This window comes from Oncorhynchus gorbuscha, linkage group LG26 (genome assembly GCF_021184085.1).
Source record: "Oncorhynchus gorbuscha isolate QuinsamMale2020 ecotype Even-year linkage group LG26, OgorEven_v1.0, whole genome shotgun sequence".
NCBI lineage: Eukaryota > Metazoa > Chordata > Actinopteri > Salmoniformes > Salmonidae > Oncorhynchus > Oncorhynchus gorbuscha.
Genome location: NC_060198.1, coordinates 33901119 through 33917148, shown reverse-complemented (window position 1 = coordinate 33917148; position 16030 = coordinate 33901119). Strand labels below are relative to the sequence as shown.

Sequence of the window (16030 nt, the reverse complement as noted above, 5' to 3'; positions counted from 1 at the left end):
GCAAATGTTATAGAATGCTGCTGAATAACAACCAGATTCGTATTTTTAGATTCAATAACTAAACTTTTAAGTCTTTAAAATATGCGTTAAATAAATACATACAATCCTCCTGGCATTGGAAAGTGATTTTTTTGAGTCCAAAGGGAAAGCCTAATGTTTCCAAGTTGGAGACTGGATTCTCCATGCCTTTGACAATTTTTGTTCCATTGTTGCTATAAGAAGTAGTCTATTGTACTATTTCACTGTATTTACAATATATATATTCAAAGTTGTGAGACTGTAAAAAGTTGGGTGAGAAGGAGTATTTTGAGAGCCGTTCGTGCGTGATATGCATAACTATCATACGTTATAGGCCTACAGTCAAATCCCGTTTGTGTTTGATGTCTTTTTCCCAAAACCCCCACAGATGTGTTCCTTTGCGGATTGCCTCTCGAGGTGGCTAGTTGCGGTTTTGATGCTCTTGGTCATACTTTTACCAGCTCAAGCGGGAAAGTGCCCAAAGTTCTGCATCTGCGACAACTCCAAACTCACCATGGCCTGTATCGGCAAGAATCTGACTCAGGTTCCCCCCACGATAGATGAGGTGAGATGCCAATGAATCAAAAAGATCAATGATGGATGTTTTACAAGTTATTTGATATGGTTTAAACTTTGTGGCATGTATGCAGTGCTGTAATTTTGCTATTCATTCACTCACGTATTTTCTTTTTTCCTTTTCCATATTTAAACCTCCCCTACTTTTTCTATTTTTCATTCCTATTTCCTTTCCCTCAGATTACAGAGAAACTGGACCTGAGTAAAAACGATATCCAGGTTCTGCCTACCCATGCGTTCCTGCACATCCCGCACCTCACGCACCTCACCCTGCAGCGGTGTAACATCAGAGCGGTGCGTGAGGGGGCCTTCCGCACCCTGGGCCGTCTCGTCTCCCTCAACCTGGCCAACAACAACATCGAGATCCTTTACCAGGTGAGGTAGCGGCTGGCCTCGTTTTGTTGAGGGATACCTGCATGGTACCTTTCAGGTGCAAGTTATGTTGTACACATAGCTGTCACTTCTTGCACAAGGGCCATACTCCCATCCATCAACTTTTCTGGGCCGTTTAATGTCACATGCATCATGCCTGTTTCCTAACTTTCGCTCTCTCCCCATCCATCAGGAGTCTTTTGATGGCCTGTCATCCCTAAAGCAGCTGACGTTGGACCATAACCGTGTTGAGGAGATCCAGCCAGGGGCCTTCACTCAGCTGGGCTTCCTCAACATGCTGTCCCTCACACATAACCAGCTGGTCTACATCCCCAACATGGCCTTCCGGGGCCTGCACAACATCAAGTGGCTGCGTCTCAGTCGCAACTCCCTCAACAACCTGGCCATGGAGGCCTTCGCTGGCCTCTTCACCCTCACACGCCTCAGCCTCAACCACAATGAGCTGCAGTTCTTCCCCACACAGACTATGACCCGGTGGGAAACTTACATTTTCTGTGCAGTTGTCTGACTATTGTGCAATAGTGTCCTGGTCCAATAGTATTTAAGCTTGATGACACTTGACCTTTTTATGCTCTGTCCATTTTGTCTCCTTTATTTAAGACTGGCTCAAGTCACTCGCCTGGACCTGAGCTACAACCCCATGACCTACCTGGGTGAGGATACTGTCTCCATGCCGAAGCTCACCCACCTCTACCTGGACCACATGTCCCTACAGGACCTCTCAGACACAGCCATGTCCCGGGCCCCCCTCCTCTCCCACCTGGACCTCAGCCACAACCAGCTGCGCTACCTGGAGCCCCTCTCTGGCCCCATGGAGCTAGCCCGCCTCAACCTAACAGGAAACCCCATCCACTGTAACTGCTACCTGAGGCCCCTGAAGGAGTGGGCCAAGAAAGGGAAGGTGAAGTTGATGGGGGTCTGCGCGGGTCCCCCTCACCTCTCTGACGAGCCCCTGGAGGGAGTGGGACCTATGGAGCTGCGGTGCCGGAGCAGGGAGGACATGATAAAGGAGGAGTTTGAAGAGCAGGAGGAGACCAGGGAGCGTGCACTGCCCACAGCCAAGCCTAAGAAGATCAAGTGTCCTGATAACTGTGACTGTGATGTGAGTTGCTCTTGTTGTTAATACTGAGATGGTGTATGGGGTGCTGAGCGATGGTGCAATGTTGTACCACAAATCATGTTCAAACTTGCTGCCATGACAGCACACTTGCCATCATACTCAGAGAAGAATTGGGCTGATAATTCAGTAATACATATAAAAACTGCTCTCCAATTCTTGTTTGGAAATATCCCTCTGAACCCATCTCCCTCTCTCTGTCCCCTGCTTAGGTGAAGGCTCAGCACGCCACATGTGAGAACCGTGGTCACACCAAAGTCCCCTACGGCTTCCCCTCTAATTCCCAGCTCCTGGACCTGCGCAGCAACCACTTCCATTATGTCCCTAGCAACAGTTTCCCCGGTACAGACCAGGTGGTCTCTCTGCATCTGGAGCACTGCAAGGTCCGTGAGATCGAAGGCGGTGCCTTCCGGGGCATGAAGGCCCTGGTCTACCTCTACCTGTCTGACAATGATCTCACCTCCCTGGGCTCAGAGACTTTCATTGGGGCCCCTGAGCTCACCTACCTCCACCTGGAAGGGAACCAGCTGGCCATGTTCCCTGGGGCTGCCCTTGCCCCCCTGCCCAGCCTACTTGTGCTCCACCTGGAGCGGAACACTATCGGTAAGCTGGAGCGGACAGGCCAGCTCTCCTCAGTCCCCAAGTTGAGAGGACTCTACCTGACCAATAACACCATATCTACTATAGCCCCCGGCGCTCTCAACTCCGCCCACCTAGATACCCTTCATCTGGGGTCTAATCAGCTTGCTGAGGTGCCTACCGACGGGCTGTCCAAGGCCTCCAGTCTGACCGAGCTCTGCCTCTCTGGAAATTCCATTCGTTGGGTCGGACCAAAGGCGTTCCTTCCTGTGTCCAAGAGCCTAAGGCAGCTGTATATGGATGACATGGGTCTGGAGAAGGTAAGAGAGATAAAGAGATGTATTTTGCCAGGTTTGCTTTGATAAATTATCTCTATCTGCAGAATTGGGGTCAATAACATTTCAAGTTATCAATGAAAAATTGGCCATTCATTTCTATGAAGAATTCACTTTCTGAGTGGTTGCTTCTATTCCCTCTATAGATGTCCAGAGACTCCCTGGTGGGGCTGGGCTCTGGGCTGACTACTCTGTCTCTGAGGGGGAACCAGCTGGAGGAGCTGCCTGACCTGAGCCCACTCACTGGGCTGGAGGTCATCAACCTGGCCCACAACCCCCTGCTATGTGATTGCACCCTGCTGCCACTCCGCAGGTCAGTAGTCCACTGCTTTGTGAATGACCCGTTTGTGGATGCTGCTGTGCAAGGGAGTCATGCACATGCATGCACATAAATGAAATCAACATTTTATTTGTCACATGATTCATAAACAACAGGTGTAGATTAACAGTGAAATGCTTACTTACGGGTCCTTCTCCAACATTGCAGAGTTATGTTAAAAATATCTTTATTTTTAAATAGAAATAGTGACACGAAGAAAAAATAAACAGTGACTAACAAATAGCAATAACAATTCAAAGTAACATGGTTATATACAGGGAGAACCACTACCGAGTCGAACAAGGTCATTGAGGTAGCTATGTACATATAGGTAGGGGTAGCAGCAGCGTATGTGGTATTTTTACATTTTTTATTAGGGTCCCCATTAGCTAACTCTGTAACGCTAGCTAATCTTCCTGGGGTCCAAATGTGAGAGTGAGTGTGTGTGCCATCAGTATGCATGTGTGCGCGTGTTATGTGCGTGTTGCAATGTCAGTGTAACTATATGTGAGTGTGTAGGTAGAGTACAATGTGTGTCCATAGAGTCAGTTCAAGAGAGTTGGTGCAAAAAAGGGTAAATGCGGGTAGTAGCGATTTGATTAGCTATTTAGCAGTCTTATTGCTTGGGGGTTGTCAGCCGGTTATTGTCAAGCAAAAGTCTGTCGCTCTCACTGTGATTTACTGTTAATTAACATAAACACGTTTAGCATCTCCAGGCCTCCATGCATACAAGCTGCATATAAGCGTCTGATGCATGCCTTTGGAACATCTACATTTTAAAATGTCTGATAAATTTAGAAAATGTGGTGCCTTGTGTGGAGTGCAATAGAGATTGCGTCATCTGTGGATCTTTTGGGGCCGTATGCAAATTAGAGTTGGTCCAGTGTGTCTGGGATGATGGTGTTGATGTGAACCATGACCAGCTTTTCAAAGCAAGAGTGCTACAGGCGATGGTAATTTAGACAGGTTACCTTGACGTTCTTGGGCAAAGGGACTATAGTTGTCTATACTATAGGTATACACAAATGATTTAACTCTGCTAACCGTCAGGCTCTAACTACTTTGCGTCCCCTCTCTCTGCTCAGGTGGATGGAGAATGTGAGTCTGAAGATGACAGCCACCTGTGGTCACCCTCCTGAGTTCCGGGGCCAAAGTGTGAGGGATGTCCATGTCTTTAAGAGCTGTCCAGGGGAGAGTGCTTCTCCTGGCAAGACCCTCAAAGGATTCAAGGACACAAAATCAATAAATCCCAAACCCACTCTCCTCAAGGTGACCATGGCAAAAGCCAAGCCAGGAAAGGCTAAACCCATGCCAACCAAGTCCAAAGCCAAGCCTCTGAAGAACCCTAAGGCACCAGCATCCCAAAAAACAAGAAGACTTATAAAAAGTAGGAAATCAGTGATGTAAATGGCTGTAAGTCTGTTTGGGCAGAACTCTATATGCACCAAACTGACAAGTGCTATTTCATCTTAAAATCACTGAATGTAATTTGAGCATGCAGAAATTTTTTTTTTTATTTTATTTTTGAGACTGCAAGTTCATTTTCTGATTGATTTACTGTCTATTTTAGAATCTTATTGAAGTCAGGGTTTCGGAAGAGTCGGGATTCAAGAGACCCAAAGCCCTATTTGCAGTACCATATATATATCCACCAAGTGTCACGTGACGCAATAACATTTTTCTGCTCTAGTTCGACCAACTTTTCTATTCATATACAGTGGGGAGAACAAATATTTGATACACTGCCAATTTTGCAGGTTTTCCTACTTACAAAGCATGTAGAGGTCTGTAAGTTTTATCATAGGTACACTTCAACTGTGAGAGACGGAATCTAAAACAAAAATCCAGAAAATCACATTGTATGATTTTTAAGTAATTCATTTGCATTTTAATGCATGACATAAGTATTTGATACATCAGAAAAGCCGAACTTAATATTTGGTACAGAAACCTTTGTTTGCAATTACAGAGATCATATGTTTCCTGTAGTTCTTGACCAGGTTTGCACACACTGCAGCAGGGATTTTGGCCCACTCCTCCATACACACCTTCTCCAGATCCTTCAGGTTTCGGGGCTGTCGCTGGGCAATACTCACTTTCAGCTCCCTCCAAAGATTTTCTATTGGATTCAGGTCTGGAGACTGGCTAGGCCACTCCAGGACCTTGAGATGCTTCTTACGGAGCCACTCCTTAGTTGCCCTGGCTGTGTGTTTCGGGTGGTTGTCATGCTGGAAGACCCAACCACGACCCATCTTCAATGCTCTTACTGAGGGAAGGAGGTTGTTGGCCAAGATCTCGCATTACATGGCTCCATCCATCCTCAGCTCAATACGGTGCAGTCGTCCTGTACCCTTTGCAGAAAAGCATCCCCAAAGAATGATGTTTCCACCTTCATGCTTCACGGTTGGGATGGTGTTCTTGGGGTTGTACTCTTCCTCCAAACACAGCGAGTGGAGTTTAGACCAAAAAGCTCTATTTGTCTCGTCAGACCACATGACCTTCTCCCATTCCTCCTCTGGATTCAGACGGGCCTGGACATGCGCTGGCTTGAGCACGTGGACCTTGCGTGTGCTGCAGGATTTTAATCCATGACGGCGTAGTCTGTTACTAATGGTTTTCTTTGAGACTGTGGTCCCAGCTCTCTTCAGGTCATTGACCAGGTCCTGCCGTGTAGTTCTGGGCTGATCGCTCACCTTCCTCATGATCATTGATGCCCCACGAGGTGAGATCTTGCATGGAGCCCCAGACCGAGGGTGATTGACCGTTACCTTGAACTTCTTCCATTTTCTAATAATTGCGCCAACAGTTGTTTCCTTCTCACCAAGCTGCTTGCCTATTGTACTGTAGCCCATCCCAGCCTTGTGCAGGTCTACTTATCCCTGATGTCCTTACACAGCTCTCTGGTCTTGGCCATTGTGGAGAGGTTGGAGTCTGTTTGATTGAGTGTGTGGACAGGTGTATTTTATACAGGTAACGAGTTCAAACAGGTGCAGTTAATACTTCTTAAAGAAAAACTAAGAGGTCTGTGTGAGCCGGAATTCTTACTGGTTGGTAGGTGATCGAATACTTATGTCATGCAGTAAAATGCTAATGAATTACTTAAAAATCATACAATGTGATTTTCTGGATTTTTGTTTTACAGTTGAAGTGTACCTATGATAAAAAATTACAGACCTCTTCATGCTTTGTAAGTAGGAAAGCCTGCAAAATCGGCAGTGTATCAAATACTTGTTCTCCCCACTGTATACCCTTTGTGCAAATGAAGAACAAGGCTGAATATATGTGACATAAGGTTGTTGCATTTTCAGCTGTTACATAACCCTTAGATGCATGTAAATCGATGCACAATGGCTTCTTGCTCATTAAATCTCCTACGACACTAAATCAGTTTCTAACAGTTTTGTTTGATTTTCATGTTCGTGACAGAGGTGTGCAAGGATTGGTCCATTGCATGCTTTATCTGTTCCTCTACATAACAATTCTGGGTAATGCAGCTCCATGCAATACATGTATGTGCCAGTCAGTGGTGCTGTCTTGTGGTAAAGGTATCATCACATCCCAGGTGCAATCTCATTAGTGCTCTGGCACTATCTCTATTTGCACTGGCACTATCTCTGTTTGCAGAGCTCATCGACTGCCACCAGGTGCCAGAACAGGCCTATGGTGTAAGGGTTAGCACTCTGGACTCCAGCATTCTGAATCCAGCGATCTGAATCAAATCTTGGTAGAACCTGACTTTTTACCTTTTATCTTTTGCTGTGTCAGAGATGTCAGAGAAAGCCATAAAAATTGTCAAAGACTCCAGCCACCCTAGTCATGGAATGTTCTCTCTGCTAACGCATGGCAAGCGGTACCCGAGCACCAAGTCTAGGTCCAAAAGGCTTCTTAACAGCTTCAACCCCCAAGCCATAATACTCCTGAACAGCTAATCAATGGGCTACCCAGACCCCTCTATTACGCTACTGCAACTCTGTTTATTATTATTATTTGTATTTATTTTTATTTTTTCACCTTTATTTAACCAGGTAGGCTAGTTGAGAACAAGTTCTTATTTACAACTGCGACCTGGCCAAGATAAAGCATAGCAGTGTGAACAGACAGGAACATAGAGTTACACATGGAGTAAACAATACACAAGTCAATAACACAGTAGAATTTTTATTATAATTTTTTTTATTAAAAAAAGAGTCTATATACATTGTGTGCAAAGACATGAAGAGGTAGGCGAATAATTACAATTTAGCAGATTAACACTGTAGTGATAAATGATCAGATGGTCATGTGCAGGTAGAGATACTGGTGTGCAAAAGAGCAGAAAAGTAAATAAATAAAAACAGTATGGGGATGAGGTAGGTCAATTATTTATGCATAGTCACTTTAACTCTACCTACATGTACATATTAACTTGACTAACCGATGCCCCTGCACATTGACTCTGTACCGGTACCCCCTGTATAACCTCGCTATTGTTATTTTACTGCTGCTGTTTAATTATTTGTTACTTTTATTTTCTATTTTTTACTTATCTGTTTTTTACTAAACACTTTTTTTCCCTCAACTTTTTAAAACATTGTTGGTTAAGGGCTTGTAAGTAAGTATTTGGCGCATGTGACAAATAACATTTGATTTGATTTTAAACCCCCACCTATTTCTAAAATGTATCCTCTTAAAGGTGCAATAAGAAAATAAATCGCACCGCAATTTCTTGGTTCCTAAAATTCAAATATTGTATTTTCAGCTGTTTGAAGCTGGTGTACAAAAGTAAAAGATGCAAAAACAAAACTCAAGAATGGGAAGCATAGAAATAACACACATAGAACAGATCTACTCAAGATAGACCACTACTTGGTGTTTACAATGGGAGCAAATTAATCATAGAGGGCAGAACAAGCAACGTGATGGGCAAAGCCATCATAGTGAGATCCTATTGGCATATTTTAGCATGTATTTGCATATTTCCGTTAAGGAACACCTACTCTGTGAATGTTGGCCAAAATCCATCTCGCACCATCTTCTCCCACTGCAGGCCACTAGGCTTCCTCTCATCATCACATTTGCTAGTGAGTGGAAATGTCAACCGGTTGCTTCACATTTGTACATCTGGTGAAATATCTGGCTCATTGTTCTATCTGATTATCTACTGCTTCTTAGACTTGTTTTCAAATGAGAATTGCAGATCTATAGCTGCATTTCCCTGTTAATTTGATCATCACCCAAAATTTTGCCATCATCTGTTTTCATGACTTTTTACGATATAGTCAATTATGACATTGTGGCTGAACTATCTAGTGGAAATGTCATCAATTGGTTGCATGGTGCATTCTGGGTGATTGTTGGACAAGGAGAGTTCTCCTTTAGTAAGTGAATAGATGCTAATTGGGCGATAGCTAAAACAAAAAAACATTAGGATGAATTTCGTCAACAAGAAGTACAACATTACAAAAATTTTCCTAGATGTGAGATAATTCACTTGTTCTCTGTAATATCATATAGCTTTGGAATCGTGACATTATGTACTTCCGAGGAAAATAGACAGGTTTCTCAACTCTTGGTGCTTTTAAGACAACTGGAAACTCTGGGGAAAAAAACCTTGGTCAAATCATGCCGTCAGTGATTACCACGTTGTACTGTCGGAGCTCTAGAAAGATGCCTGAGTTTCCTCAAATCAAATTTTTATTGGTCACATACACATGGTTAGCAGATGTTAATGCGAGTGTAGCGAAATGCTTGTGCTTCTAGTTCCAACTATACAGTAATATCTAACAAGTAATCTAACAAATTCACAACAACTACCTTATACACATAAATGTAAAGGGATGAATAGAATATATACATATAAATATATGGATGAGCGATGGCAGTGCGCCATAGGCAAGATGCATTAGATGGTATAGAATACAGTATATACATATGAGATGAGTAATGTAGGATATGTAAATAAATTATTTAAAGTGACCAGTGATACCTTTATTAAGTCAATTTATTAAAGTGGTCAGAGATTTGAGTCTGTATGACGGCAGCAGCCTCGCTATGTTACTGATGGCTGTTTGAGAGTCTGATGGCCTTAAGATAGAAGCTGTTTTTCAGTCTCTCGGTCCCAGCTTTGATGCACCTGTACTGACCTCGCCTTCTGGATGATAGCGGGGTGAACAGGCAGTGGCTCGGGTGGTTGTTGTCCTTTATCATCTTTTTGGCCTTCCTGTGACATCGGGTGCTGTAGGTGTCCTGGAGGGCAGATCGTTTGCCCCCGGTGATGCTTTGTGCAAGACCGCACCACCCTCTGGAGAGCCTAGCAGTTGAGGGCAGTGCAATTGCCGTACCAGGTGGTGATACAGCCCGACAGGATGCTCTCGATTGTGCATCTGTAAAAGTTTGTGAGTGTTTTAGGTGACAAGCCAAATTTCTTCAGCCTCCTGAGGTTGAAGAGGGGCTGTTGCTTTTGCGCCTTCTTCACCACGCTGTCTGTGTGGGTTGTCGTGACGTTGTATCAGTTAATGTGACGACTGTTGCTCATCGAATGATTAAAGGTTTCTAATTGCATAATTAACTGAATCAAGCAATTATTAACTCATTAACCTGGGGCACCATGGGAAAATTTGTTTTATTGAGTTTCTATTTAACTCAAAGATTAACTCAAAGAATATCATAATATAGATTTTACAACAGCCGCTAACTAATCAGTTACCTCTACAGTCTCGTTCTGAACGTCACATAATCCGGGAATCTGCGCAGACCCGGGTCTCACCAATGAGTTCGTACCACACCAATCTTAGTTGAGTATTTATTTACTAGAAAGCTAAAATGATGATAAAAGATACACATACACAGAAACACATTTTAGGCTATTGATTAGAACTTAGTGTAACGGGTCAACACACTATGGCGTGTGTTACCCAAAATGGGGATTTAAAAGAGAGAGATAAAGACAGTACACGAGAGAAATATACATTTGGGTGAATTTGGGGAATTAAAAGAGAGAGATAAAGACAGTACACGAGAGAAATATACATTTGGGTGAATTTGGGGATTTAAAAGAGAGAGATAAAGACAGTACACGAGAGAAATATACATTTGGGTGAAATTGTCAGCTATGCTTATTCTAACCCTAGCCTTGCCCCAAACTGCCGCTCTTATGGGTCAGAATATAATGATGTAATTACGTGTGGAAGGTCTCCGTGGACTCCCCGCATGGACCGTTCAGGCTGCTCAATGACACACTTCTCCGGAGCAACTCTCTGGTTGTCCTCACGATGTCAGTGTCCTTTTGTCTTGGGGGTCTGATCCCTCACCCTTGCTCTGGAAGAGCTCTTCTGAGGACAGACAGCTCTGTAGCTCAGAGCTCACAGCGTAGGAATGAAACAGTGTAGATACCACGATTCGATGGGGAGTGGAGGCTAGGTGGTCCGACTTGAATTCACCCGCTTAGACACAGCTACTCATCCATAGCTTGGGTAGAAAAATATTTCTTTGTCTTCAAACTTGTTTTGGGTTTGTTTACTTTTTTAGACCTCGGCTGCAGCTTGGGTCACTTAGTTTGATCTGTTAATTCTTCACTCACAGGTTTTATACCCTCTGGTCAGAAGTGGGCGCAACCGCCTTTAGGGCAATTCTCTGGGCGTACCAAGTTAAGGGCAAGGTCTAGATTTGACTCAAATCCAATTTTAGACAACTAACTTCACATTTCATCTTTACCAAAACATTCTCTTTGATTTGTACATTTTCCACACAACGTACAATGTATAAACATCAAACATATACAAGGATAACTCTTAACGTTACAATGTTTTAGTAATAACGTCATAAGGTGAATGCACCAATTTGTAAGTCGCTCTGGATAAGAGCGTCTGCTAAATGACTTAAATGTAATGTAAATGTAAATAACGTCATCTATTAACCTTTAATAACAAAACATTTACATTACATTTACATTTAAGTCATTTAGCAGACGCTCTTATCCAGAGCGACTTACAAATTGGTGCATTCACCTTATGACATCCAGTGGAACAGCCACTTTACAATAGTGCATCTAAATATTTTAAGGCGGGGGGGGGTGAGAAGGATTACTTTATCCTATCCTAGGTATTCCTTAAAGAGGTGGGGTTTCAGGTGTCACCGGAAGGTGGTGATTGACTCCGCTGTCCTGGCGTCGTGAGGGAGTTTGTTCCACCATTGGGGAGCCAGAGCAGTGAACAGTTTTGACTGGGCTGAGTGGGAACTGTACTTCCTCAGTGGTAGGGAAGCGAGCAGGCCAGAGGTGGATGAACGCAGTGCCCTTATTTGGGTGTAGGGCCTGATCAGAGCCTGGAGGTACTGAGGTGCTGTTCCCCTCACAGCTCCGTAGGCAAGCACCATGGTCTTGTAGCGGATGCGAGCTTCAACTGGAAGCCAGTGGAGAGAGCGGAGGAGCGGGGTGACGTGAGAGAACTTGGGAAGGTTGAACACTAGACGGGCTGCGGCGTTCTGGATGAGTTGTAGGGGTTTAATGGCACAGGCAGGGAGCCCAGCCAACAGCGAGTTGCAGTAATCCAGACGGGAGATGACAAGTGCCTGGATTAGGACCTGCGCCGCTTCCTGTGTGAGGCAGGGTCGTACTCTGCGGATGTTGTAGAGCATGAACCTACAGGAACGGGCCACCGCCTTGATGTTAGTTGAGAACGACAGGGTGTTGTCCAGGATCACGCCAAGGTTCTTAGCGCTCTGGGAGGAGGACACAATGGAGTTGTCAATGACATACATTTTCATATTCCATCTATCGTCATGACCACTATTGTGGCTGATGGAAACCATTGTTCCAATGTCCCTTTATTGCATGTTTAATGTTCTGAGGGTAGTTCTCCATATTAAGGGGACACAGGAATGTTGTGTGGCCTAAGATTTACCAGGGGCGTGAGGTGTCATAAAACCCCCACATCTTCAGACCCCTAGATCTCTCCTCCTCTGTTGGGGTTGAGAGATAATCTGTAGGGTTGTGGTCTCCTGTAACCTGACCTGATCAGGACAGTCATGACAGGGTTGACCATTTCAGTTTGTCCGTGATGTGTACAGTGAAGAACTTTAAACTTTCCACCTTCTCCACTACTGTCCCGTCGATCTGGATGGGGGGTGCTCCCTCTGCTGTTTCCTGTAGTCCACGATCATCTCCTTTGTATTATTGACGTTGAGTGAGAGGTTATTTTCCTGACACCACACTCCGAGGGCCCTCACCTCCTCCCTGTAAGCCGTCTCGTCGTTGTTGGTAATCAGGCCTACCACTAGTTTCGTCTGCAAACTTGATGATTGAGTTGGAAGCGTGTATGGCCACGCAGTCATGAGTGAACAGGGAGTACAGGAGAGGGCTGAGAATGCACCCTTGTGGGGCCCCAGTGTTGAGGATCAGCGGGGTGGAGAAGTTGTTTCCTATCTTCACCACCTGGGGGCGGCCCGTCAGGAAGTCCAGGATCCAGTTGCACAGGGCAGTGTCGAGACCCAGAGTATCGAGCTTAATGACAAGTTTGGAGGGTACAATGGTGTTAAATGCTTAGTTGTAGTCATTGTTTTAGTTTACAATGGAGCCCCAAGTTCCACTCCTCATACCTCTGATACCTCCTTTGTCCCACCTCCCACACATACGGTGACCTCACCCATTATAATCAGCATGTCCAGAGATACAACCTCTCTTATCATCACCCAGTGCCTGGGCTTACCTCCACTGTACCCGCACCCCACCATACCCTTGTCTGCACATTATGCCTGAATATATTTTACCACGCCCATAAATCTGCTCCTTTTATTCCTTGTCCCCAATGCTCTAGGCGACCAGTTTTGATAGCCTTTAGCCGCACCCTAATCCTACTCCTTCTCTGTTCCTCGGGTGATGTGGAGGTAAACCCAGACCCTGCATGTCCCCAGGCACCCACATTTGTTGACTTCTGTGATCGAAAAAGCCTTGGTTTCATACATGTCAACATCAGAAGCCTCCTCCCTAAGTTTATTTTACTCACTGCTTTAGCACACTCTGCCAACCCTGATGTCCTTGCCGTGTCTGAATCCTGGCTCAGGAAGGCCACCAAAAATTCTGAGATTTCCATACGCAACTATAACACTTTCCATCAAGATAGAACTGCCAAAGGGGGAGGAGTTGCAATCTACTGCAGAGATAGCCTGCAAAGTTCTGTCATACTTTCCAGGTCTATGCCCAAACAGTTCGAACTTCTAATTTTAAAAATGAATTTCTCCAGAAATGAGTCTCTCACTGTTTTTATTTTTATTTTTATTTCACCTTTATTTAACCAGGTAGGCTAGTTGAGAACAAGTTCTCATTTGCAACTGCGACCTGGCCAAGATAAAGCATAGCAGTGTGAACAGACAACACAGAGTTACACATGGAGTAAACAATTAATAAGTCAATAACACAGTAGAAAAAAAGGGGAGTCTATATACAATGTGTGCAAAAGGCATGAGGAGGTAGGCGAATAATTACAATATTGCAGATTAACACTGGAGTGATAAATGATCAGATGATCATGTACAGGTAGAGATATTGGTGTGCAAAAGAGCAGAAAAGTAAATAAATAAAAACTGTGGGGATGAGGTAGGTGAAAATGGGTGGGCTATTTACCAATAGATTATGTACAGCTGCAGCGATTGGTTAGCTGCTCAGATAGCTGATGTTTGAAGTTGGTGAGGGAGATAAAAGTATCCAACTTCAGCTATTTTTGCAATTCGTTCCAGTCACAGGCAGCAGAGTACTGGAACGAAAGGCAGCCGAATGAGGTGTTGGCTTTAGGGATGATCAGTGAGATACACCTGCTGGAGCGCGTGCTACGGATGGGTGTTGCCATCGTGACCAGTGAACTGAGATAAGGCGGAGATTTACCTAGCATGGCCTTGTAGATGACCTGGAGCCAGTGGGTCTGGCGACGAATATGTACCGAGGGCCAGCCGACTAGAGCATACAAGTCACAGTGGTGGGTAGTATAAGGTGCTTTAGTGACAAAACGGATGGCACTGTGATAAACTGCATCCAGTTTGCTGAGTAGAGTGTTGGAAGCAATTTTGTAGATGACATCGCCGAAGTCGAGGATCGGTAGGATAGTCAGTTTTACTAGGGTAAGCTTGGCAGCGTGAGTGAAGGAGGCTTTGTTGCGGAATAGAAAGCTGACTCTTGATTTGATTTTCGATTGGAGATGTTTGATATGGGTCTGGAAGGAGAGTTTGCAGTCTAGCCAGACACCTAGGTACTTATAGGTGTCCACATATTCAAGGTCGGAACCATCCAGGGTGGTGATGCTAGTCGGGCATGCGGGTGCAGGCAGCGATCGGTTGAAAAGCATGCATTTGGTTTTACTAGCGTTTAAGAGCAGTTGGAGGCCACGGAAGGAGTGTTGTATGGCATTGAAGCTCGTTTGGAGGTTAGATAGCACAGTGTCCAATGACGGGCCGAAAGTATATAGAATGGTGTCATCTACGTAGAGGTGGATCAGGGAATCGCCCGCAGCAAGAGCAACATCATTGATATATACAGAGAAAAGAGTCGGCCCGAGAATTGAACCCTGTGGCACCCCCATAGAGACTGCCAGAGGACCGGACATCATGCCCTCCGATTTGACACACTGAACTCTGTCTGCAAAGTAATTGGTGAACCAGGCAAGGCAGTCATCCGAAAAACCTAGGCTACTGAGTCTGCCGATAAGAATATGGTGAATGACAGAGTCGAAAGCCTTGGCAAGGTCGATGAAGACGGCTGCACATTACTGTCTTTTATCGATGCCGGTTATGATGTCGTTTAGTACCTTGAGTGTGGCTGAGGTGCACCCGTGACCGGCTCGGAAACCAGATTGCATAGCGGAGAAGGTACGGTGGGATTTGAGATGGTCAGTGACCTGTTTGTTGACTTGGCTTTCGAAGACCTTAGATAGGCAGGGCAGAATGGATATAGGTCTGTAACAGTTTGGGTCCAGGGTGTCTCCCCCTTTGAAGAGGGGGATGACTGCGGCAGCTTTCCAATCCTTGGGGATCTCAGACGATATGAAAGAGAGGTTGAACAGGCTGGTAATAGGGGTTGCGACAATGGCGGCGGATAGTTTCAGAAATAGAGGGTCCAGATTGTCAAGCCCAGCTGATTTATATGGGTCCAGGTTTTGCAGCTCTTTCAGAACATCTGCTATCTGGATTTGGATAAAGGAGAACCTGGAGAGGCTTGGGCGAGGAGCTGCGGGGGGGCCGGAGCTGTTGGCCGAGGTACGAGTAGCCAGGCGGAAGCCATGGCCAGCCGTTGAGAAATGCTTGTTGAAGTTTTCGATAATCATGGATTTGTCGGTGGTGACCGTGTTCCCTAGCCTCAGTGCAGTGGGCAGCTGGGAGGAGGTGCTCTTGTTCTCCATGGACTTCACAGTGTCCCAGAACGTTTTGGAGTTGGAGCTACAGGATGCAAACTTCTGCCTGAAGAAGCTGGCCTTAGCTTTCCTGACTGACTGCGTGTATTGGTTCCTGACTTCCCTGAACAGTTGCATATCGCGGGGGCTGTTCGATGATTGCAGTCCGCCACAGGATGTTTTTGTGCTGGTCGAGGGCAGTCAGGTCTGGAGTGAACCAAGGGCTGCCAAACTGACTATCCTACCGATCCTCGACTTCGGCGATGTCATCTACAAAATAGCATCCAATACTCTACTCAGCAAACTGGATGCAGTTTATCACAGTGCCATCTGTTTTGTT

At 45.1% G+C, this 16030-nt stretch overlaps 1 protein-coding gene across 1 annotated transcript; it reads left to right on the top strand.

Moving 5' to 3' along the window:
* The first annotated feature begins 412 nt into the window (after positions 1-412).
* On the top strand, positions 413-7050 carry LOC124015365 (chondroadherin-like protein). Its single transcript, XM_046330538.1, has 8 exons — positions 413-583; positions 775-969; positions 1160-1461; positions 1588-2089; positions 2317-3003; positions 3165-3331; positions 4423-4724; positions 6962-7050. The coding sequence occupies exons 1-8, from the start codon at positions 455-457 to the stop codon at positions 7048-7050; spliced, it is 2373 nt and encodes a 790-aa protein (XP_046186494.1). The 5' UTR covers positions 413-454.
* Positions 7051-16030: the final 8980 nt, after the last annotated feature.